Source organism: Oncorhynchus tshawytscha, linkage group LG15, assembly GCF_018296145.1.
Source record: "Oncorhynchus tshawytscha isolate Ot180627B linkage group LG15, Otsh_v2.0, whole genome shotgun sequence".
In the NCBI taxonomy this organism is placed as follows: Eukaryota; Metazoa; Chordata; class Actinopteri; order Salmoniformes; family Salmonidae; genus Oncorhynchus; species Oncorhynchus tshawytscha.
In genome coordinates this window covers 31,023,194-31,049,464 of record NC_056443.1, presented here as the reverse complement: position 1 = coordinate 31,049,464, position 26,271 = coordinate 31,023,194, and the positions used below count along the sequence as shown (strand labels likewise).

General features: G+C 47.8%; 1 protein-coding gene across 3 annotated transcripts in view; it reads left to right on the top strand.

Annotated features, from left to right (window-relative positions):
• Positions 1-26,271, top strand: part of LOC112239867 (VPS10 domain-containing receptor SorCS2-like) — a 450,420-nt gene that overhangs the window by 99,309 nt on the left and 324,840 nt on the right. For all 3 annotated transcript variants that reach the window (XM_042298460.1, XM_042298459.1, XM_042298458.1), the window contains exon 2: positions 10,796-10,863. In XM_042298460.1, the coding sequence (XP_042154394.1) occupies positions 10,796-10,863 (68 nt within the window). The remainder of the gene's footprint in view (positions 1-10,795; positions 10,864-26,271) is intronic.

The window sequence follows — 26,271 nt, the reverse complement described above, 5'->3', positions numbered from 1 at the left end:
CGTTGGTGGAAGCGGTGGGATCAAGCTTCTCCACTATTCAGCAATTTTGTCATGAAGGGGAGGCCCGCCGTCCCCAACCGAACGCTCCATCTGCCGCCTCCTCATAGTGATTCATGGTGGCATTTGGACTTGCCCTGTCCACCACTTCTCTAAAGAAAAATGATCTTCCCTTCGTGCAGAACTCAGCCTCAAACTCAGTTTCAAACCAGTGTAGCGCAGGGATAGGACTGTGTGGGGCAGGGATAGGACTGTGTGTGGCAGGGATAGGACTGTGTGGGGCAGGGATAGGACTGTGTGGGGCAGGGATAGGACTGTGTGGGGCAGGGATAGGACTGTGTGGGGCAGGGATAGGACTGTGTGGGGCAGGGATAGGACTGTGTAGCACAGGGATATGACTGTGTAGCACAGGGATAGGACTGTGTGGGGCAGGGATAGGACTGTGTGGGGCAGGGATAGGACTGTGTAGCACAGGGATATGACTGTGTAGCACAGGGATAGGACTGTGTGGGGCAGGGATAGGACTGTGTGGGGCAGGGATATGACTGTGTGGGGCAGGGATATGCTGTGTGGGGCAGGGATAGGACTGTGTGGGGCAGGGATAGGACTGTGTGGGGCAGGGATAGGACTGTGTGGGGCAGGGATAGGACTGTGTGGGGCAGGGATAGGACTGTGTAGCACAGGGATAGGACTGTGTGGGGCAGGGATAGGACTGTGTGGGGCAGGGATAGGACTGTGTGGGGCAGGGATATGAATGTGTGGGGCAGGGATAGGACTGTGTGGGGCAGGGATAGGACTGTGTAGCACAGGGATAGGACTGTGTGGGGCAGGGATAGGACTGTGTGGGGCAGGGATAGGACTGTGTGGGGCAGGGATAGGACTGTGTAGCACAGGGATAGGACTGTGTGGGGCAGGGATTGGACTGTGTGGGGCAGGGATAGGACTGTGTGGAGCAGGGATAGGACTGTGTAGCACAGGGATAGGACTGTGTGGAGCAGGGATAGGACTGTGTGGAGCAGGGATAGGACTGTGTGGGGCAGGGGTAGGACTGTGTGGGGCAGGGATAGGACTGTGTGGGGCAGGGATAGGACTGTGTGGGGCAGGGATAGGACTGTGTGGGCAGGGATAGGACTGTGTGGGGCAGGGATAGGACTGTGTGGGGCAGGGATAGGACTGTGTGGGGCAGGGATAGGACTGTGTGGGGCAGGGATAGGACTGTGTGGGGCAGGGATAGGACTGTGTAGCACAGGGATAGGACTGTGTGGGCAGGGATAGGATTGTGTGGGGCAGGGATAGGACTGTGTAGCACAGGGATCGGACTGTGTGGAGCAGGGATAGGACTGTGTGGCACAGGGATAGGACTGTGTGGGGCAGGGATAGGACTGTGTGGGGCAGGGATAGGACTGTGTAGCACAGGGATCGGACTGTGTGGAGCAGGGATAGGACTGTGTGGCACAGGGATAGGACTGTGTGGGGCAGGGATAGGACTGTGTAGCACAGGGATCGGACTGTGTGGAGCAGGGATAGGACTGTGTGGCGCAGGGATAGGACTGTGTGGGGCAGGGATAGGACTGTGTGGGGCAGGGATAGGACTGTGTAGCACAGGGATAGGACTGTGTGGGGCAGGGATAGGACTGTGTGGGGCAGGGATAGGACTGTGTAGCACAGGGATAGGACTGTGTGGGGCAGGGATTGGACTGTGTGGGGCAGGGATAGGACTGTGTGGAGCAGGGATAGGACTGTGTAGCACAGGGATAGGACTGTGTGGAGCAGGGATAGGACTGTGTGGAGCAGGGATAGGACTGTGTGGGGCAGGGGTAGGACTGTGTGGGGCAGGGATAGGACTGTGTGGGGCAGGGATAGGACTGTGTGGGGCAGGGATAGGACTGTGTGGGCAGGGATAGGACTGTGTGGGGCAGGGATAGGACTGTGTGGGGCAGGGATAGGACTGTGTGGGGCAGGGATAGGACTGTGTGGGGCAGGGATAGGACTGTGTGGGGCAGGGATAGGACTGTGTAGCACAGGGATAGGACTGTGTGGGCAGGGATAGGATTGTGTGGGGCAGGGATAGGACTGTGTAGCACAGGGATCGGACTGTGTGGAGCAGGGATAGGACTGTGTGGCACAGGGATAGGACTGTGTGGGGCAGGGATAGGACTGTGTGGGGCAGGGATAGGACTGTGTGGGGCAGGGATAGGACTGTGTAGCACAGGGATAGGACTGTGTGGGCAGGGATAGGATTGTGTGGGGCAGGGATAGGACTGTGTAGCACAGGGATCGGACTGTGTGGAGCAGGGATAGGACTGTGTGGCACAGGGATAGGACTGTGTGGGGCAGGGATAGGACTGTGTGGGGCAGGGATAGGACTGTGTAGCACAGGGATCGGACTGTGTGGAGCAGGGATAGGACTGTGTGGCACAGGGATAGGACTGTGTGGGGCAGGGATAGGACTGTGTAGCACAGGGATCGGACTGTGTGGAGCAGGGATAGGACTGTGTGGCGCAGGGATAGGACTGTGTGGGGCAGGGATAGGACTGTGTGGGGCAGGGATAGGACTGTGTAGCACAGGGATAGGACTGTGTGGGGCAGGGATTGGACTGTGTGGGGCAGGGATAGGACTGTGTGGAGCAGGGATAGGACTGTATAGCACAGGGATAGGACTGTGTGGAGCAGGGATAGGACTGTGTGGAGCAGGGATAGGACTGTGTGGGGCAGGGATAGGACTGTGTGGGGCAGGGATAGGACTGTGTGGGGCAGGGATAGGACTGTGTGGGGCAGGGATAGGACTGTGTGGGCAGGGATAGGACTGTGTGGGGCAGGGATAGGACTGTGTGGGGCAGGGATAGGACTGTGTGGGGCAGGGATAGGACTGTGTGGGGCAGGGATAGGACTGTGTGGGGCAGGCATAGGACTGTGTAGCACAGGGATAGGACTGTGTGGGGCAGGGATAGGATTGTGTGGGGCAGGGATAGGACTGTGTAGCACAGGGATCGGACTGTGTGGAGCAGGGATAGGACTGTGTGGCACAGGGATAGGACTGTGTGGGGCAGGGATAGGACTGTGTGGGGCAGGGATAGGACTGTGTAGCACAGGGATCGGACTGTGTGGAGCAGGGATAGGACTGTGTGGCACAGGGATAGGACTGTGTGGGGCAGGGATAGGACTGTGTGGCACAGGGATAGGACTGTGTGGCACAGGGATAGGACTGTGTGGCACAGGGATAGGACTGTGTGGGGCAGGGATAGGACTGTGTGGCACAGGGATAGGACTGTGTGGCACAGGGATAGGACTGTGTGGCACAGGGATAGGACTGTGTGGCACGGGGTTTCTCTGGAGACGCAGTGTTTTTATGGGCTGGTCAGATACAAGACCAGGGGAGTGTTGACATGCAGATGAATGATCCCCCGAATCTCTGTCGGCCCAGTGGAGAGAAAGACAGAAAAGATCTCTTTACTTTTTCATATTTCACAGGACGCTTCTGGGATGCTATTTGATGTGCAACGCCCAAAGCAATCTGTATTTTTATGCAGGGCTGTCTATTGCAAACAGGGGCACACATGTAGTTGTGCCAGTCCCGGGCGACACTAGCAGAGGCATGCTCTCATTTACTACACAACTCTGTTTTACATGAAATAGTAGATCTTGTATAAGTGGGGCTCTTCAGAGGAATGCTTCACCAATGAAATCTGAAATGCACAACCAAATACTTTCCCCCCCCGTTTATAGCCTTCTAGAATCTGATCCTGGTGGAACTCTTGATCCCAGCACTCAGAGTTCAGAGGTCGCTCACCAGCTCCCCGTATTAAGTTGTCCCGTCTTCCGATTTATCTTTTCATGTTGAATTGAGAGTTGAGGACATTGACGAGAGACCAACTACCTGTTCTACCTAGACATCTCCTTCCTTCTCTCCTGTGCCAGTCCTCCACCTTCTCCACTACTCTTGTCTTTCATCCTTCCATCAACACCTAAACTTGTCAGTAAACCACTTTCCTCACTTCCCTCACCAGGGCATGGCCAATTAAAACTTGAAAAAACATAATTGGCAAAAAGTCCAAATGTTCAGCATAGCAGATGAAGTCAGCGTTGGTGTGTTGTCTCTGGCTGGTGAGAGTCAGATAGGTCTCGGTCTTACTCGGCGTCTCATTAGAGCTGTGTGGATAGAGAGGGACAGCTTTGCAGAGGCTGACAGTCTGTTGCCACGGTCACTAGCTGATTCACAGTAGGGCAGCACGCGGTTAGGCAAGGCGGCGTAGGGATATGCTCGCTTGCTGCATCGCAGGATGTCACACAAGAGCCTTCCCGGTTTCACATACTTCAATGACTTTGAGTAAAAGTTCAGATTATCTCTGCTTTCCAATTCCCCATCTGTGGGGATAGACTTTCCCAGCAGTAACTGAGTAAATCTTTAGGAGCTTGTTTCAGCTTTAATATTGCAGATAGATTGTGGCTTCCATTAATGTAATTGTCTGAATCATTTCCAGTCCCTCATATATACTGTATATGTACAGTGGGGCAAAAAAGTATTTAGTCAGCCACCAAATGTGCAAGTTCTCCCACTTAAAAAGATGAGAGAGGCCTGTAATTTTCATCATAGGTACACTTCAACTATGACAGACAAAATGAGGAAAAAAATCCAGAAAATCTCATTGTTAGGCTGTGAAAGGTTCAACTCATCTGAAAATGGATGGAAATTGTATGGATATGAACGAGTCATCTCAAACCAAATTGAATTTAGTCACATGCTTCGTAAAGAACAGGTGTAGACTAGCAGTGGAATGCTTTCTGACGGGCACTTCCCAACAATGCAGAGAAAATAGAGAAATAATAGAAAAGTAAAACATGTAATAATGAAAGTAATAATAAATACACAACGAGTGGCTGAATACAAGGGGTTCCAGCACTGAGTCTATGAGTAATGATAACTGGGCTGAATACAAGGGGTTCCAGCACTGAGTCTATGAGTAATGATAACTGGGCTGAATACAAGGGGTTCCAGTACTGAGTCTATGAGTAATGATAACTGGTCTATATACAAGGGGTTCCAGCACTGAGTCTATGAGTAATGATAACTGGTCTATATACAAGGGGTTCCAGTACTGAGTCTATGAGTAATGATAACTGGTCTATATACAAGGGGTTCCAGTACTGAGTCTATGAGTAATGATAACTGGGCTACATACAAGGGGTTCCAGCACTGAGTCTATGAGTAATGATAACTGGGCTATATACAAGGGGTTCCCGTACTGAGTCTATGAGTAATGATAACTGGGCTATATTCAAGGGGTTCCAGCACTGAGTCTATGAGTAATGATAACTGGGCTGAGGTGTTCCAGTACTGAGTCTATGAGTAATGATAACTGGGCTATATACAAGGGGTTCCAGCACTGAGTCTATGAGTAATGATAACTGGGCTATATACAAGGGGTTCCAGTACTGAGTCTATGAGTAATGATAACTGGGCTATATACAAGGGGTTCCAGTACTGAGTCTATGAGTAATGATAACTGGGCTGAGGGGTTCCAGTACTGAGTCTATGAGTAATGATAACTGGGCTGAATACAAGGGGTTCCAGTACTGAGTCTATGAGTAATGATAACTGGGCTATATACAAGGGGTTCCAGTACTGAGTCTATGAGTAATGATAACTGGGCTGAGGGGTTCCAGCACTGAGTCTATGAGTAATGATAACTGGTCTATATACAAGGGGTTCCAGTACTGAGTCTATGAGTAATGATAACTGGGCGGAGGGGTTCCAGTACTGAGTCTATGAGTAATGATAACTGGGCTGAATACAAGGGGTTCCAGTACTGAGTCTATGAGTAATGATAACTGGGCTATATACAAGGGGTTCCAGTACTGAGTCTATGAGTAATGATAACTGGGCTGAATACAAGGGGTTCCCGTACTGAGTCTATGAGTAATGATAACTGGGCTATATACAAGGGGTTCCAGCACTGAGTCTATGAGTAATGATAACTGGTCTATATACAAGGGGTTCCAGTACTGAGTCTATGAGTAATGATAACTGGGCTGAGGGGTTCCAGTACTGAGTCTATGAGTAATGATAACTGGTCTATATACAAGGGGTTCCCGTACTGAGTCTATGAGTAATGATAACTGGGCTATATACAAGGGGTTCCAGTACTGAGTCTATGAGTAATGATAACTGGGCTATATACAAGGGGTTCCAGTACTGAGTCTATGAGTAATGATAACTGGTCTATATACAAGGGGTTCCAGCACTGAGTCTATGAGTAATGATAACTGGTCTATATACAAGGGGTTCCAGTACTGAGTCTATGAGTAATGATAACTGGTCTATATACAAGGGGTTCCAGTACTGAGTCTATGAGTAATGATAACTGGGCTACATACAAGGGGTTCCAGCACTGAGTCTATGAGTAATGATAACTGGGCTATATACAAGGGGTTCCCGTACTGAGTCTATGAGTAATGATAACTGGGCTATATTCAAGGGGTTCCAGCACTGAGTCTATGAGTAATGATAACTGGGCTGAGGTGTTCCAGTACTGAGTCTATGAGTAATGATAACTGGGCTATATACAAGGGGTTTCAGCACTGAGTCTATGAGTAATGATAACTGGGCTATATACAAGGGGTTCCAGTACTGAGTCTATGAGTAATGATAACTGGGCTGAGGGGTTCCAGCACTGAGTCTATGAGTAATGATAACTGGTCTATATACAAGGGGTTCCAGTACTGAGTCTATGAGTAATGATAACTGGGCTGAGGGGTTCCAGTACTGAGTCTATGAGTAATGATAACTGGGCTGAATACAAGGGGTTCCAGTACTGAGTCTATGAGTAATGATAACTGGGCTATATACAAGGGGTTCCAGTACTGAGTCTATGAGTAATGATAACTGGGCTGAGGGGTTCCAGCACTGAGTCTATGAGTAATGATAACTGGTCTATATACAAGGGGTTCCAGTACTGAGTCTATGAGTAATGATAACTGGGCGGAGGGGTTCCAGTACTGAGTCTATGAGTAATGATAACTGGGCTGAATACAAGGGGTTCCAGTACTGAGTCTATGAGTAATGATAACTGGGCTATATACAAGGGGTTCCAGTACTGAGTCTATGAGTAATGATAACTGGGCTGAATACAAGGGGTTCCCGTACTGAGTCTATGAGTAATGATAACTGGGCTATATACAAGGGGTTCCAGCACTGAGTCTATGAGTAATGATAACTGGTCTATATACAAGGGGTTCCCGTACTGAGTCTATGAGTAATGATAACTGGGCTATATACAAGGGGTTCCAGTACTGAGTCTATGAGTAATGATAACTGGGCTATATACAAGGGGTTCCAGTACTGAGTCTATGAGTAATGATAACTGGTCTATATACAAGGGGTTCCAGTACTGAGTCTATGAGTAATGATAACTGGGCTATATACAAGGGGTTCCAGTACTGAGTCTATGAGTAATGATAACTGGGCTGAGGGGTTCCAGTACTGAGTCTATGAGTAATGATAACTGGGCTGAGGGGTTCCAGTACTGAGTCTATGAGTAATGATAACTGGGCTACATACAAGGGGTTCCAGTACTGAGTCAATGTGCAGGGGTATGAGGTAATTGAGGAAGATATGCACATATAACTAGGAATAAAATGACAGACAAATAAACAGTAGCAGCAACATACACAGAGTGTACAAAACATTAGGAACACCTGCTCTTTACATGTCTGTCCCGGAGAATCCAGGTGAAAGCTAGAGAAATATTGATGTCACTTGTTAAATCCACTTCGATCAGTGTAGATGAAGGGGAGGAGACGGGTTGAAGAAGGATGTTTAAGCCTTGAGACATGTATTGTGTGCGTGTGCCATTCAGAGGGAGAATGGCAAGATAAAATGTTTAAGTGCCTTTGAACGGGGTATGGTATTAGGTGCCAGACACACCAGTTTGTGTCCAGAACTGCAACGCTGCTGGGTTTATCACACTCAACAGTTTCCTGTGTGTATCAAGAATGCTCCACCACCCAAAGAACATCCAGCCAACTTGAAAAAATCTATCAAATTTCCATCAAATTTATTCATAAATCCCTTTTTACACAAAGTGCTGTACAGAAACCTGGAACCTAGGCCGGAACCTAGGCCAGAACCTAGGCCGGAACCTAGGCTGGAACCATTCGGAACAGGTCTCTTAATTTATGCATATCAGGCCCGGGTGAGAAAGCTCCAGGTTCATTTCGGGAATGGATCCAACTTCTTGGACCTGTGACGACCTATACTCTGCACTGTGGTTCATACACTGAAGTCTCGACAGAGCTGCCATCTTCAACACAGCCTTCTGTAGACCTCTGCTCCTGGCCAGGGCCCTGGGCCAATCAGCTACTACCAGCCCCTGGGCAGTAAGGCCCAGTGTGTTCTTACCTGGATCCTGCTCCTGGACAGGGCCCTGAGCCAATCAGCTACTACCAGCACCTGGGCAGTAAGGCCCAGTGTGTTTTTACCTGGATCCTGCTCCTGGCCAGAGCCCTGGGCCAATCAGCTACTACCAGCCCCTGGGCAGTAAGGCCCAGTGTGTTCTTACCTGGATCCTGCTCCTGGCCAGGGCTCTGGGCCAATCAGCTACTACCAGCCCCTGGGCAGTAAGGCCCAGTGTGTTCTTCCCTGGATCCTGCTCCTGGCCAGGGCCCTGGGCCAATCAGCTACTACCAGCCCCTGGGCAGTAAGGCCCAGTGTGTTCTTACCTGGATCCTGCTCCTGGACAGGGCCCTGGGCCAATCAGCTACTACCAGCACCTGGGCAGTAAGGCCCAGTGTGTTCTTACCTGGATCCTGCTCCTGGACAGGGCCCTGGGCCAATCAGCTACTACCAGCACCTGGGCAGTAAGGCCCAGTGTGTTCTTACCTGGATCCTGCTCCTGGACAGGGCCCTGGGCCAATCAGCTACTACCAGCCCCTGGGCAGTAAGGCACAGTGTGTTTTTACCTGGATCCTTCTCCTGGCCAGAGCCCTGGGCCAATCAGCTACTACCAGCCCCTGGGCAGTAAGGCCCAGTGTGTTCTTCCCTGGATCCTGCTCCTGGCCAGGGCCCTGGGCCAATCAGCTACTACCAGCCCCTGGGCAGTAAGGCCCAGTGTGTTCTTACCTGGATCCTGCTCCTGGACAGGGCCCTGGGCCAATCAGCTACTACCAGCCCCTGGGCAGTAAGGCCCAGTGTGTTCTTACCTGGATCCTGCTCCTGGACAGGGCCCTGGGCCAATCAGCTACTACCAGTCCCTGGGCAGTAAAGCCCAGTGTGTTCTTCCCTGGATCCTAACAGCTCACTCCACCGACCTGCCAATAACACCTCCAAAGGGCTAACTGCTCGCTCTCTGAACCTCCGGCATCCATCGCCATGGCAACGCACGCCCAGCAGGCCGCACCGCTGTCAAAACCGGAGAGTTCTCTGAAAATATGAAAAACCAATGAAGGAGTGGGACAAACGCAAGCACACACACACACACACACACACACACACACACACACACACACACGTGTGCGTGAATGTTTTTGTACGATGGTGTTAGGAATTTTATGAATAAAGACTAAACAATATCTACATTTAAATATAACTATAACTAATTAAACTCTACCCTGTTTTATTATACCTGATAAATAATGTTAGTTCATAAGGAAGAGATTATGTAGCATGAACAAGGACTAATTAAACATAACAAATACCATTCCAACTAGGTTGGGGAGGAATGTGTTGTGTGTTTTATATAAGCAAAGAGGATCATTAACCTATGTTTCAACCAACTCAACTATAACTCAGGGCCGTTTAGATAAGACAGCGAGAGCCTCCCTAGGTTTTATGTTATCTGGAACTGTCTGCTAAATAGTGATAGATAATGGTGAGACTTCAGAAGTTAATCTTGATATAGTGTGTGTGTGTCAGGAGTGTGCGCTAGTGGGTTGGAATAAACTTTTGAACCTGCTTTGTCTTGGTCGAGAGGAGGAGATTCATTCTAGAACCAATGACGTCATATTTTATATATAAACTGTTGTACGTGGTTCTATGGCAGCGCGCTCCGAGAATAAATACTATTATCTAATTTTGATAAGACTGGTCTCTGTCTAATCTATGCAAATAAGGGTCTTACAAATTTTCAGAAACAGACAGAGTGATTTTAATTAAATTGATTAATGAACACATATAGGAATGATATAATTCCATTAACAGATGGGCAAGATGCTCTGGTTCTATGAATGATATAGGTCTCTGTTGAGTTGTATATCAAAGGCAGATTTTCTTCCCCACAAAACCTAATGTTCAGCACTTGTACTTGAATAAAAGTCTAAAGGGGTTTAATATTTGAAGCTCCTCCTGAAGTGATATTCAGTGTTAAACAAGACACATCATCTGGCATGAGGACCACTGTGTAAACATTTCCTTCTCAAATTAAAGTGTAAAACAAGACACATCATCTGGCATGAGGACCACTGTGTAAACATTTCCTTCTCAAATTAAAGTGTAAAACAAGACACATCATCTGGCATGAGGACCACTGTGTAAACATTTCCTTCTCAAATTAAAGTGTAAAACAAGACAGCTATTGGCTAACAGTTTCTCTGTGTTCCCTCAAACGGTTCATCATCAGCGTTACAGCCACTGCCCAGGGAAAGAAGTTTTCAAAATACATTTTTGAATCATTTTGTATGAAACCAAATACTGCTATTGCAATAGTTACCATGCTCTATCTGTGAATGTGTTTCAGATTATATTGTACTGTTGAGACTCACCCTTCATCCTCCTCTCTTCCTCTCTCCTCTTCGTCTTCCTCAGGTCATTCTCATCCTGACCAAGTATTACCATGTCGACTCCAGCAAGGTCCTGGAGAGCTCCCTCTGGAGGTAAGATCAAAAGGCTGTGTTTGTTTTATAGTACCTGGTTCAGGTTATATCGGCGCCACAGCCAAGTCCACCTATCAGGACAGGGACTCACTGTGAGGTTAAAGTGGCAATATGTCACTTTTTTGGCGACCAGACCAAATTCACATAGAAATGTGAGTCATAGATCTGTCATTCTCGCTGAAATCAAATCTAAGAAGCGGTATATCTATGTGCGCTATTTCTATTCTTCCTGTTCTTATGTTTTGTTTATGTGTCTTTTACTTTTGGTTTTGTACACCAGCTTCAAACAGCTGAAAAAACTATATTTTTTGGTTATGGAAAATCTATTTCACAGTGGTTTGGATGGTACAGTGATTCTCTACACTGTACTCTCTTATTTTGTCACATAAACTGCAATTAAGCAAACTATTATCTCATTGCTGTGCTTCTCAGAAGACACACTGGCACTGAGTACGGACAGAACAGTTTGGAAGAACGACAAAACATCAGCTGGGGTTGGGAAAGAGAGGAAGTGGGTCAATGGCATGGGACGAGAGCGGGCATCTGTTTGGAGAGATAGCTAATCAGTGTGGCACAGGGCAGGACAGTGGGCACCGTCTGGTGCCAGGGAGACAGGGTCACGACTCGGCCTGATGGGCAGACCAGAGCAGCTTCTACTTAGTAGAACTGGCCAGTCAGCAGCTCCTCTGTTCTCTGTTTCAGAGACTCAGAAGCTCAGAACCAATCACTCTAACACATACATTTTGTTATTCTAAAACAGAAGTCCTCAAGTGGCAGGGTCCTGGTTCTAATGATAGAAATAGAAAGCCATCAAACAGTAAATGTATCTCATGCACAGGAGGTTGATGGCACCTCAATAGGGGAGGACGGGCTGGTGGTAATGGCTGGAATGGAATGGATGGAATGGATGGAATGGCATCAAATACATTGTTCCCTCTGTGTTTGATGCCATTCCATTTGCTTCGTTCCGGACCTTATTACCAGCTGTCCTCCCCTCCTGTGGTCTCACAATAGTACTTCATTACTTCCCTCTACCTCACTGTGGGTCCTCTGCACTTCAAAACGCTGGCCGCTCATTAGCTGTGACTGCTTGTCTCCCTGTAGCAGTCATATGAATAATGCACATACTATTTCCACCCTGCTCCTGTTGATGTTTTAATTGTTGTAATTCATGAATAATTTTTTAAGGTTCACCATGACGAAACAGTCTGGTCAGAGAAAAAAAAGAGAAGTTGAAAGAATCTAAACAAACTGTAATTTAAATCACAAATCTGGCACGTTGTTAGCCTCCCTTCATTATTGTCTGTGAACGGTGAAGAGAATTAGCATGTTTTTGTCAGGAGCCAAAATGGCCGCCGTGGTGTTGTTGTGCTGTTATTGTGTGTGTGGGCGTCGGATTCCTGTCAGCTCCAGAATGGCTGTGCAGTTGCACCGCCACCTCCACTGTCCTTGAGCCTACACTTTGATGTCCTCAAGCATGGGATCAAACGGTGGGGAAGATGGGGGAGATTAATGGGCTCGGCACCTCACTGTCGGGTGGTGTAGATCAAGACGCCAGGCGATGTGAGGCACCGCTCTGGAGGAGCGTTAGCTGAGAAGACGGGAGTGAGGAACTTCTGTGAGGCTTCTGGGTCAGTGGGTTTTAGACGCCTGACATCCGACGTGGCTTGCCTTTGGAGTCCTTTGGACTGGCTTGAAAGTCGGTGATGATTTCTTAGTGTGGGCTACATCAACCACTGCAAGGTGAAATGAGACAGATCTGCCTGTACTTCTGTCTGTCTGTCTACCCGTCTTTTACTTTCTCAGTTTTGCTTGTCAATTCTCTTAAATTTGAGAGAGGTTCTGGTTAAGATTAAAAAGCTCTGTGAGGAACCCAGGCATGTGGTCCCCAAACTGTCTCTGTACCTTCCTGTGACTCAGCTGAAAGCTAAAGTAACATCAACAGTGGTGATCCCAGCAATCCCGACCCCAGTCTTCCCCGGATGCTTGAAGGGGGGGGCGATCCCATATTTTTCCAATCAGGATTAAGCCAGAGCGGATAATTGGTTTGTGGTGTGAGACAATCCTATGTGAGCTGGACTCCGGAGAGTCGGAGTGGGATGGATCCAAGCTGCTCCAACTGGCTATCTTTCACATGACTAAATTCTCAAAGATCTCTCACAGAATATCATCGTCTTCATTTTTATTTCATTCTAAGAGAATATCAAAGGTGACTGATCTGATATAGATCTCGCTTAGGCACAGCCGGGGATGACTAAATATTGATCATTTAAAGTGCTGGTCAGTTATACGCTTTAGAATAGTGTATGTGCTTTTGCCCCTGCTGACACAACTCTCTGTGTAAAACCTGTCTGTTTATGGTCATGTTCAGATACGACAGAGTTGAAAAAGTTAAGGATAAACCAAATGCTTCAAAGTGGCTGATGGGATTGATTTTATTATTTTTAAGACCTCAGTTTCTCCCTGGTCTCTCCCAGTGTTCTTTCTTCGTTGTGTTCTGTGGAGTTTGGGCTACCTCCATAACTCTGGCGTCAGCCATGGGAGTTTAATGCTGCGTCTCTGGCTCCAATAACCGGGGCTTTGAATCTGTTATGGCTGTCCCAGGATCCTCAGCTGGAGCTGGATGAAGAGACCTAAACATTCCCTTTTCTCACGAGAACGGCTCTCTTTGTGATGCAAAACGGCCATGGTTGCTATGAAATTGAGGCAACCGAGGATGTTTATATAAAAAAAAAAAGGTTTATATCGAAAAGACACAGTTTGCGTTTGAATAAAATAATGGTTTTCCTTGTAAGGAACATTTAACAATAGCTCCATACAAGACCAGAGACCCAGCAAGGGGAGCGTTATAGCTTGTCAATTACAGCTATACTGAGATTGTAATGTGGACAACAGGCCTGCTATTTCCCTCACACTCACACACCTCTCTGTCACTCACACACCTCTCTGTCACTCACACCTCTCTCTCACTCACACACCTCTCTCTCACTCACACACCTCTCTCTCACTCACACACCTCTCTCTCACTCACACACCTCTCTCTCACTCACACACCTCTCTCTCACTCACACACCTCTCTCTCACTCACACACCTCTCTCTCACTCACACACCTCTCTCTCACTCACACACCTCTCTCACTCACACATCTCTCTCTCACTCACACACCTCTCTCTCACTCACACACCTCTCTCTCACTCACACACCTCTCTCTCACTCACACACCTCTCTCTCACTCACACACCTCTCTCTCACTCACACACCTCTCTCTCACTCACACACCTCTCTCTCACTCACACACCTCTCTCTCACTCACACACCTCTCTCTCACTCACACACCTCTCTCTCACTCACACACCTCTCTCTCACTCACAGGCTCTCTTCCCTCTCTTTATTGATTCTTTCAGAGACAAGAGAAAGAGGAAAAAGAGCGATAGAGAGACGATGGGGAAAAGACAGTGATGGAGAGAGGAAGAGGGGAAGATAGGGAGAGAAGAAGTGTGCTTGAGGAGAAACGTATGTGATAAATGTCTGACCTGTGTCCCCTACTGTTTTGCCTCAGGGGACCTTGGTGCTAATCCCTCTCTCTCAATTCAATTCAAGGGGCTTTATTGGCTAGGGAAACATATGTTGACATTGCCAAAGCAAATTAAATATACAATACAAACATGAACAGTAAACATTACACTCACAAAGGTTTTAAATGAATAGCAACACTTCAACTGGCATATTATGGCTATACATAGTCTTGTAACGACTTACAAATAATTAAAGTACAAAAGGGAAAATAAATAAACATCAATACGGGTTGACCTTTTCTTGTGACAACAGGTCACAAATCTTGCTGCTGTGATGGCAGACTGTGGTATTTCACCCAATAGATACGGGAGTTTATCAACATATAATTATTTTTGGAATTCTTTGTGGATCTGTGTAATCTGAGGGAAATATGTCTCTCTAATATGGTCATACATTGGGCAGGATGTTAGGAAGTGCAGCTCGGTTTCCACCTCAATTTGTGGGCAGTGTGCACATAGCCTGTCTTCTCTTGAGAGTCATGTCTGCCTATGGCAGCCTTTCTCAATGGCAAGGCTATGCTCACTGAGTCTGTACATAGTCAAAGATTTCCTTAATTTTGGGACACAGTGGTCAGGTATTCTGGCCCTCTGTTAACGGCCAAAGAGCATTCTAGATTGGTCTGTTTTTTGTTTAGTTCTTTCCAATGTGTATGTGTCTGTCTGTCTATCTGTCTGTCTGTCTGTCTGTCCTTCCGTCCGTCCGTCCGTCCGTCCGTCCGTCCGAGACAGAGGACAAACACCACACACCCTCACCATGTGTGTGCACGTGTCTGTGTGTATTTGGACAAGGCTTTGCGTGTGGTTGTGCCTACAGCGTGTGCAGAATGTGTGTTCACACAATCCCTGTTGTGTGTAAGCTGGGAGCAGGGAGCAGGGAGCTGGGAGCAGGGAGCAGGGAGCTGGGAGCAGGGAGCAGGGAGCAGGGAGCTGGGAGCAGGGAGCAGGGAGCAGGGAGCAGGGAGCAGGGAGCTGGGAGCAGGGAGCAGGGAGCTGGGAGCAGGGAGCAGGGAGTGTAAGCTGGGAGCAGGGAGCAGGGAGCTGGGAGCAGGGAGCAGGGAGCAGGGAGCAGGGAGCAGGGAGTGTAAGCTGGGAGCAGGGAGCAGGGAGCAGGGAGCTGGGAGCAGGGAGCAGGGAGTGTAAGCTGGGAGCAGGGAGCTGGGAGTGTAAGCTGGGAGCAGGGAGCAGGGAGCTGGGAGCAGGGAGCAGGGAGCTGGGAGCAGGGAGCTGGGAGCAGGGAGCAGGGAGCTGGGAGCAGGGAGCTGGGAGAAGGGAGCAGGGAGCTGGGAGCAGGGAGCTGGGAGCAGGGAGCTGGTAGCAGGGAGCTGGGAGCAGGGAGCTGGGAGCAGGGAGCAGGGAGCTGGGAGCAGGGAGCTGGGAGCAGGGAGCTGGGAGCAGGGAGCTGGGAGCAGGGAGCAGGGAGCAGGGAGCTGGGAGCTGGGAGCAGGGAGCAGGGAGCTGGGAGCAGGGAGTGTAAGCTGGGAGCAGGGAGCAGGGAGCTGGGAGCAGGGAGCAGGGAGCAGGGAGCAGGGAGCAGGGAGTGTAAGCTGGGAGCAGGGAGCAGGGAACAGGGAGCAGGGAGCTGGGAGCAGGGAGCAGGGAGTGTAAGCTGGGAGCAGGGAGCTGGGAGTGTAAGCTGGGAGCAGGGAGCAGGGAGCTGGGAGCAGGGAGCAGGGAGCTGGGAGCAGGGAGCAGGGAGCTGGGAGCAGGGAGCTGGGAGAAGGGAGCTGGGAGCAGGGAGCTGGGAGCAGGGAGCTGGTAGCAGGGAGCTGGGAGCAGGGAGCTGGGAGCAGGGAGCAGGGAGCTGGGAGCAGGGAGCTGGGAGCTGGGAGCAGGGAGCTGGGAGCAGGGAGCTGGGAGCTGGGAGCTGGGAGCAGGGAGCAGGGAGCAGGGAGCAGGGAGCAGGGAGCTGGGAGCAGGGAGCAGGGAGCAGGGAGCAGGGAGCTGGGAGCAGGGAGCATTCACCTCACCGTGAACCTCGGAGCACTTCACTCACATTTTTTGGGGAGTTGTTTTCCCACCTCCTTCCCCTCAGTTTCCCCCTAAAAACCCCTGCTGTTCTTTTAGTTTTTGCCACAGATTCTTACTCCTCGGAAAGTCTTCTTAGGCTGATAAGGCAAGAATACTTATTTTTATCAAGAGATCTCCCTTTACAATCTATACTCTCCTGCAGCTGTCTGGACATTCGCATCCAAACTGGCTCCCTATTCTTTATTTAACTCACCACTCTGGTCTAAAGTAGTGAACTATGTAGGGAATAGGGTTCTATAGGGCTCTGGTCTAAAGTAGTGAACTATGTAGAGAATAGGGTTCTATAGGGCCCTGGTCTAAAGTAGTGAACTATGTAGGGAATATGGTTCTATAGTGCCCTGGTCTAAAGTAGTGAACTATGTAGAGAATAGGGTTCTATAGGGCCCTGGTCTAAAGTAGTGAACTATGTAGGGAATATGGTTCTATAGGGCCCTGGTCTAAAGTAGTGAACTATGTAGGGAATATGGTTCTATAGGGCTCTGGTCTAAAGTAGTGAACTATGTAGGGAATATGGTTATATAGGGCTCTGGTCTAAAGTAGTGAACTATGTAGGGAATATGGTTCTATAGCGCCCTGGTCTAAAGTAGTGAACTATGTAGGGAATAGGGTTCTATAGGGCTCTGGTCTAAAGTAGTGAACTATGTAGGGAATAGGGTTATATAGGGCTCTGGTCTAAAGTAGTGAACTATGTAGGGAATAGGGTTCTATAGGGCCCTGGTCTAAAGTAGTGAACTATGTAGGGAATATGGTTCTATAGGGCTCTGGTCTAAAGTAGTGAACTATGTAGGGAATAGGGTTATATAGGGCTCTGGTCTAAAGTAGTGAACTATGTAGGGAATATGGTTCTATAGGGCTCTGGTCTAAAGTAGTGAACTATGTAGGGAATATGGTTCTATAGCGCCCTGGTCTAAAGTAGTGAACTATGTAGGGAATAGGGTTCTATAGGGCTCTGGTCTAAAGTAGTGAACTATGTAGGGAATAGGGTTATATAGGGCTCTGGTCTAAAGTAGTGAACTATGTAGGGAAAAGGGAGCCATTTGGGACATACTCTGTGTCTATAACAGCTGCAGGGTTCGGGTTCCATTTCCCTATCCAGAAATCCAAAATTCAGCTGTGGTCTCGCTGTCCCCACTCATTTACAATGATGAATTAGCATGTCAGAGTCTCAGCGCTACCATCATCATATGGCCGAGGCCTGTTAACATTTTGTCTTCATCTGCCCAGACTCTTCCCGAAAGAAAGACAGGAAATAGCAGCAGCCTGAGTCACTCTACAGTACTGTACCCCGACACCAGCTGGTTACCCCATAGCCTTACTGTATGAACAGACAGGAAGTCAAACGACATGTCAGTCATCCAAAAGCACACGACACCATGATGCATCTCCTGGATGTTTTCTCTCTCTTGGAAGAGATTTTTATCTGAACAGGGGAAAAACCTGTATAAATCAAGGTCAAATTAAAACAATGAAGGAAGCAGTATTCTAATGGCTGTGGCTGGTTGGCATGAGTAAGGAGCTGAGTGTGGATGATGCTGTTGGGGACGGGGGATTGGTTGCTGCGTTACTAAGAGGGGATGTCAAATTGAGTGTGTGTTGACAGAGTGAGAGTAAACCACATGCAATACTCTCTGGGATGTAAAGCCTGGAACACAAGAGTTGTGACAGGCAAGGATACACAGATGCTCTCTCTCTCTCTCTCTCTCGCTCTCTCTCTCTCACACACTATCTCTCTCTCTCTATCTCTCTCTCTCTCTCTCTCTCTCTCTCTCTCTCTCTCTCTCTCTCTCTCTCTCTCACACACACTATCTCTCTCTCTCTATCTCTCTCTCTCTCTCTCTCTCTCTCTCTCTCTCTCTCTCTCTCTCTCTCTCTCTCTCTCTCTCTCTCTCACACACACTATCTCTCTCTCTCTATCTCTCTCTCTCTCTCTCTCTCTCTCTCTCTCTCTCTCTTTCTCTCGCTCTCTCTCTCTCACACACTATCTCTCTCTCTCTCTCTCTCTCTCTCTCTCTCTCTCTCTCTCTCTCTCTCTCTCTCTCTCTCTCTCACACACTATCTCTCTCTCTCTATCTCTCTCTCTATCTCTCTCTCTCTCTCTCTCTCTCTCTCTCTCTCTCTCTCTCTCTCTCTCTCTCTCTCTCTCACACACACTATCTCTCTCTCTCTATCTCTCTCTCTCTCTCTCTCACACACACTATCTCTCTCTATCTCTCTCTCTCTCTCTGAACTGCACAATTTCATTTATACATATTCACATACCCATGTCACACGCACAAACGCACACACACACACACACACACACACACACACACACACACACACACACACACACACACACACACACACACACACACACACACACACACACACACACACACACACACTTTACACATGTGCTGTTAGTGTGAAAGAACAGCTGGGATTTATAATTCCTGTGTCCTTCACACTTCTTTTGAACTGATGAGTAGCTGTCAGTTCAGAGAGAGAGCACTCAACGACCCATCCCCCTATCCCCCACCTCCTTACCCCAATCCCCCATCCCCTACCCCCTATCCCCCATCTCCCTACCACGTTCCCCTACCCCCATCTCCCTACCCCCTTCCCCTACCCCTTCCCCCTATCCCCTATCTCCCTACCCCTATCCACCAACCCCCACCCCTTCCCCCTACCCCAATCCCCCATCCCCCTACCCCTACCCCTTCCTCCTACCCCCTATCCCCCATCTCCCTACCCCCTATCCCCCATCCCCTACCCCAATCCCCCATCCCCCTACCCCCATCCCCCATGCCCCCATCCTCCCTACCCCCATCCACTTACCCCCCCAGGCTCACTTCAGGCATTTGTCAAACTCGTTTCTCCTCCTCTCATCCTCTCTCCACCGCTGTCTTCCACTCCTTTTGTTTCTCTACTTCCTTGCAGTCTATTCTTTCCTCTGATCCTGGGTATGTCATAATCAATATGATAGTAAGGCCTTGCTCTTGAGTCACGACCCATCCTTCTCTCTGTCTGATCTTGATACTTCAAAGCTACATTAGAGAGGCATGCACTTGTATCCATCCCACATTATGAAAATAGTTATTTCTCTCTCTCCCACTCTCTATTTATCTCTCTCTGTCTCTCGCTCTTTATCTCTCTCTGTCCCCCCACCTCCCCTTGTTTCTCCCACTATCTGCTGGTCTCTGACACAAATCTACCATCATGCTATCCAACTTTGTCATTCCTTCTCTCTCTCGCTCCCTATTTCTTTATTTCTCTCATTCCTTCGTCCTCTCTGGCCAGATGGTCTTTGTGCTGTAAATAGTTAATCGAGGCTAGCTGCATCATCTTCCCATTTTCACTCCAGTCCTCCATGCATATTTCATAGCCTTGGGAGATGGAGAGAGGCAGAGAGAGACAGACAGACATATAGACACAGAGAGAGAGAGAGAGAGAGAGAGAGAGAGAGAGAGAGATGAGGAGAGAGACAGAGAAGAGAGACAGAGAGAAAGAGAGGGAGCGAGAGAGAGAGAGTAAGAGAAAGGGATGGAGAGCAAGATGGATAGAGATACAGTAGAGAGAGATAGATGGATGGAGGGAGGGAGGGAGGGAGGGGAAGGGAGGGAGGGAGGGAGGGAGGGGAAGAGGAAGAGGAAGAGAGAGAGATAGATGGAGGGAGGGAGGGAGGGGGAGAGAGAGAGATATGGAGGGAGGGAGGGAGAGAGAGAGAGATAAGGAGGGAGTGAGGGAGGGAGGGAGGGAGGGAGAGAGAGAGAGAGAGAGATAAGGAGGGAGGGAGAGAGAGAGAGAGAGAGAGAGAGATAAGGAGGGAGTGAGGGAGGGAGGGAGAGAGAGATAAGGAGAGAGAGAGAGAGAGAGAGAGAGAGAGAGGGAGGGAGGGACACAGCGCTGCTCAGCCTGATAAAGAAATAGCTGTGGAATGAATAAATCAATGTGGATCCTCAATTCCGGGGACACTTGAGTGCGTTGGGGCTGCGGGCAGCAGGTGAGGCCCACCATAGCAGCTCCCTGACACAGAGAGAACCAGACCACTCACTGATGAAGACAGGAGATGGAGGAGAGGGAATATAGATGGATAAAGAGAGGTTGATGGATACTGTAAATCTCATTTATTGTGTATCTGATACTTAGGCTACACTTTATTTGAACTAATGCCAGGATTCATGCTGAAGTGGCAACAATGGACACTCTCTTACCATTTGAGTTTGTTTTTTTTAGTTACTATTGTACCTGGTATCAAATGATAGGAACCTTCAGCATGTCACGTACCAATGCACCAGTGCTATCAACACATTCAACACATCACCACTGAACTGTAACGTGTTAGCACTGAGCACTGGGTGAGATGTAGGCAGGAGGAAGGTACATCTTAGCACTACACCCACTCTTGGCAGTGTTGCACAGCGGCGGTTGAGTGACTGATGGCCTCAGAGGCTGATGGAAAGCCGAGGGTACAGAAGATGGTGGTGCGTTAGCACTGAGTGAAGTAGCAGGCTATGGTGCTAATTGGGACAAGGGTGTTACTGCTAGCGGGAGGGAGAGAAGGGGAGAGAGGGAGAGAAGGGGAGAGAGGAAGAGAGAGGAAGAGAGAGGGAGAGAGAGGGAGAGAATGTGAGGGAAGGAGAGAGAGGGAGAGAAGGGGAGAGAGGAAGAGAGAGGGAGAGAGAGGGAGAGAATGTGAGGGAAGGAGAGAGAGGGAGAGAAGGGGAGAGAGGAAGAGAGAGGGAGAGAGAGGGAGAGAATGTGAGGGAAGGAGAGAGAGGGAGAGAATGTGAGGGAAGGAGAGAGAGGGAGAGAATGTGAGGGAAGGAGAGATCGAGATGGAGGGAAAAAGTGAAAACAGCATTGACAAGGAACCCTAATTATTTGTCACTCAGTATTCTCCCTCTATTCTCCCTCTAGTATTCTCCCTCTATTCTCCCTCTAGTATTCTCCCTCTAGTATTCTCCCTCTATTCTCCCTCTATTCTCCCTCTAGTATTCTCCCTCTATTCTCCCTCTAGTATTCTCCCTCTAGTATTCTCCCTCTATTCTCCCTCTAGTATTCTCCCTCTAGTATTCTCCCTCTATTCTCCCTCTAGTATTCTCCCTCTATTCTCCCTCTAGTATTCTCCCTCTAGTATTCTCCCTCTATTCTCCCTCTAGTATTCTCCCTCTATTCTCCCTCTAGTATTCTCCCTCTAGTATTCTCCCTCTATTCTCCCTCTATTCTCCCTCTATTCTCCCTCTATTCTCCCTCTAGTATTCTCCCTCTATTCTCCCTCTAGTATTCTCCCACTAGTATTCTCCCTCTATTCTCCCTCTAGTATTCTCCCTCTAGTATTCTCCCTCTAGTATTCTCCCTCTATTCTCCCTCTAGTATTCTCCCTCTAGTATTCTCCCTCTATTCTCCCTCTAGTATTCTCCCTCTAGTATTCTCCCTCAAGTATTCTCCCTCTAGTATTCTCCCTCTAGTCTCCCTCTAGTATTCTCCCTCTAGTATTCTCCCTCTAGTATTCTCCCTCTAGTATTCTCCCTCTATTCTCCCTCTAGTATTCTCCCTCTAGTATTCTCCCTCTATTCTCCCTCTAGTATTCTCCCTCTAGTATTCTCCCTTTAGTATTCTCCCTCTATTCTCCCTCTATTCTCCCTCTAGTATTCTCCCTCTAGTATTCTCCCTCTATTCTCCCTCTAGTATTCTCCCTCTAGTATTCTCCCTCTATTCTCCCTCTAGTATTCTCCCTCTATTCTCCCTCTAGTATTCTCCCTTTAGTATTCTCCCTCTAGTATTCTCCCTCTAGTATTCTCCCTCTAGTATTCTCCCTTTAGTATTCTCCCTCTAGTATTCTCCCTCTAGTATTCTCCCTCTAGTATTCTCCCTCTATTCTCCCTCTAGTATTCTCCCTCTAGTATTCTCCATTTAGTATTCTCCCTCTAGTATTCTCCCTCTAGTATTCTCCCTCTAGTATTCTCCCTTTAGTATTCTCCCTCTAGTAATCTCCCCCTAGTATTCTCCCTCTATTCTCCCTCTAGTATTCTCCCTCTAGTATTCTCCCACTATTCTCCCCCTAGTATTCTCCCTCTAGTATTCTAGTATTCTCCCTTTAGTATTCTCCCTCTAGTATTCTCCCTCTAGTATTCTCCCTCTAGTATTCTCCCTCTAGTATTCTCCCTCTAGTATTCTCCCTCTATTCTCCCTCTAGTATTCTCCCTCTAGTATTCTCCCTCTACTATTCTCCCTCTAGTATTCTCCCTCTATTCTCCCTCTAGTATTCTCCCTCTAGTATTCTCCCTCTATTCTCCCTCTAGTATTCTCCCTCTAGTATTCTCCCTCTAGTATTCTCCCTCTAGTATTCTCCCTCTATTCTCCCTCTAGTATTCTCCCTCTAGTATTCTCCCTCTAGTATTCTCCCTCTAGTATTCTCCCTCTATTCTCCCTCTAGTATTCTCCCTCTATTCTCCCTCTAGTATTCTCCCTCTAGTATTCTCCCTCTAGTATTATCCATCTATTCTCCCTCTAGTATTCTCCCTCTATTCTCCCTCTAGTATTCTCCCTCTAGTATTCTCCCTCTATTCTCCCTCTAGTATTCTCCCTCTAGTATTCTCCCTCTATTCTCCCTCTAGTATTCTCCCTCTATGCTCCCTCTAGTATTCTCCCTCTAGTATTCTCCCTCTAGTATTCTCCCTCTATTCTCCCTCTAGTATTCTCCCTCTAGTATTCTCCCTCTAGTATTCTCCCTCTAGTATTCTCCCTCTAGTATTCTCCCTCTAGTATTCTCCCTCTAGTATTCTCCCTCTAGTATTCTCCCTTTAGTATTCTCCCTCTAGTATTCTCCCTCTAGTATTCTCCCTCTAGTATTCTCCCTCTAGTATTCTCCCTTTAGTATTCTCCCTCTAGTATTCTCCCTCTAGTATTCTCCCTCTATTCTCCCTCTATTCTCCCTCTAGTATTCTCCCTCTAGTATTCTCCCTCTATTCTCCCTCTAGTATTCTCCCTCTAGTATTCTCCCTCTAGTATTCTCCCTCTAGTATTCTCCCTCTATTCTCCCTCTAGTATTCTCCCTCTAGTATTCTCCCTCTAGTATTCTCCCTCTAGTATTCTCCCTCTAGTATTCTCCCTCTATTCTCCCTCTAGTATTCTCCCTCTATTCTCCCTCTAGTATTCTCCCTCTAGTATTCTCCCTCTATTCTCCCTCTAGTATTCTCCCTCTATTCTCCCTCTAGTATTCTCCCTCTAGTATTCTCCCTCTATTCTCCCTCTAGTATTCTCCCTCTAGTATTCTCCCTCTAGTATTCTCCCTCTATTCTCCCTCTAGTATTCTCCCTCTAGTATTCTCCCTCTATTCTCCCTCTAGTATTCTCCCTCTAGTATTCTCCCTCTATTCTCCCTCTAGTATTCTCCCTCTAGTATTCTCCTCTAGTATTCTCCCTCTAGTATTCTCCCTCTAGTATTCTCCCTCTATTCTCCCTCTAGTATTCTCCCTCTAGTATTCTCCCTCTAGTATTCTCCCTCTAGTATTCTCCCTTTAGTATTCTCCCTCTAGTATTCTCCCTCTAGTATTCTCCCTCTAGTATTCTCCTTTAGTATTCTCCCTCTAGTATTCTCCCTCTAGTATTCTCCCTCTAGTATTCTCCCTCTAGTATTCTCCCTTTAGTTTTCTCCCTCTAGTATTCTCCCCTAGTATTCTCCCTCTATTCTCCCTCTAGTATTCTCCCTCTAGTATTCTCCCTCTATTCTCCCCCGAGTATTCTCCCTCTAGTATTCTCCCCTAGTATTCTCCCTCTATTCTCCCTCTAGTCTTCTCCCTCTATTCTCCCTCTAGTATTCTCCCTCTATCCTCCCTCTAGTATTCTCCCTCTAGTATTCTCCCTCTAGTATTCTCCCTCTAGTATTCTCCCTTTAGTATTCTCCCTCTAGTATTCTCCCTCTAGTATTCTCCCTCTATTCTCCCTCTATTCTCCATCTAGTATTCTCCCTCTATTCTCCCTCTAGTATTCTCCCTCTATTCTCCCTCTAGTATTCTCCCTCTAGTATTCTCCTTTAGTATTCTCCCTCTAGTATTCTCCCTCTAGTATTCTCCCTCTAGTATTCTCCCTTTAGTATTCTCCCTCTAGTATTCTCCCTCTAGTATTCTCCCTCTAGTATTCTCCCTTTAGTATTCTCCCTCTAGTATTCTCCCTTTAGTATTCTCCCTCTAGTATTCTCCCTCTAGTATTCTCCCTCTAGTATTCTCCCTCTAGTATTCTCCCTCTAGTATTCTCCATCTAGTATTCTCCCTCTAGTATTCTCCCTTTAGTATTCTCCCTCTAGTATTCTCCCTCTAGTATTCTCCCTCTAGTATTCTCCCTCTATTCTCCCTCTATTCTCCCTCTAGTATTCTCCCTCTATTCTCCCTCTAGCATTCTCCCTCTAGTATTCTCCCTCTATTCTCCCTCTAGTATTCTCCCTCTATTCTCCCTCTAGTATTCTCCCTCTAGTATGCTCCCTCTATTCTCCCTCTAGTATTCTCCCTCTAGTATTCTCCCTCTAGTATTCTCCCTCTAGTATTCTCCCTCTAGTATTCTCCCTCTATTCTCCCTCTAGTATTCTCCCTCTATTCTCCCTCTAGTATTCTCCCTCTAGTATTCTCCCTCTAGTATTCTCCCTCTATTCTCCCTCTATTCTCCCTCTAGTATTCTCCCTCTAGTATTCTCCCTCTATTCTCCCTCTAGTATTCTCCCTCTAGTATTCTCCCTCTATTCTCCCTCTAGTATTCTCCCTCTATTCTCCCTCTAGTATTCTCCCTCTAGTATTCTCCCTCTAGTATTCTCCCTCTATTCTCCCTCTAGTATTCTCCCTCTAGTATTCTCCCTCTAGTATTCTCCCTCTATTCTCCCTCTAGTATTCTCCCTCTAGTATTCTCCCCTAGTATTCTCCCTCTAGTATTCTCCCTCTAGTATTCTCCCCTAGTATTCTCCCTCTAGTATTCTCCCTCTAGTATTCTCCCCCTAGTATTCTCCCTCTATTCTCCCTCTAGTATTCTCCCTCTATTGTCCCTCTAGTATTCTCCCTCTATTCTCCCTCTAGTATTCTCCCTCTAGATTCTCCCTCTATTCTCCCTCTAGTATTCTCCCTCTATTCTCCCTCTAGTATTCTCCCTCTAGTATTCTCCCTTTAGTATTCTCCCTCTATTCTCCCTCTAGTATTCTCCCTCTATTCTCCCTCTACTATTCTCCCTCTAGTATTCCCTCTATTCTCCCTCTAGTTTTCTCCCTCTAGTATTCTCCCTCTAGTATTCTCCCTCTATTCTCCCTCTAGTATTCTCCCTCTATTCTCCCTCTAGTATTCTCCCTCTAGTATTCTCCCTCTATTCTCCCTCTAGGATTCTCCCTCTATTCTCCCTCTAGTATTCTCCCTCTAGTATTCTCCCTCTAGTATTCTCCCTCTAGTATTCTCCCTCTATTCTCCCTCTAGTATTCTCCCTCTAGTATTCTCCCTCTAGTATTCTCCCTCTAGTATTCTCCCTCTATTCTCCCTCTAGTATTCTCCCTCTAGTATTCTCCCTCTAGTATTCTCCCTCTATTCTCCCTCTAGTATTCTCCCTCTATTCTCCCTCTAGTATTATCCCTCTAGTATTCTCCCTCTAGTATTCTCCCTCTATTCTCCCTCTAGTATTCTCCCTCTATTCTCCCTCTATTCTCCCTCTAGTATTCTCCCTCTAGTATTCTCCCTCTATCCTCCCTCTATTCTCCCTCTAGTATTCTCCCTCTAGTATTCTCCCTCTATTCTCCCTCTATTCTCCCTCTAGTATTCTCCCTCTATTCTCCCTCTAGTATTCTCCCTCTAGTA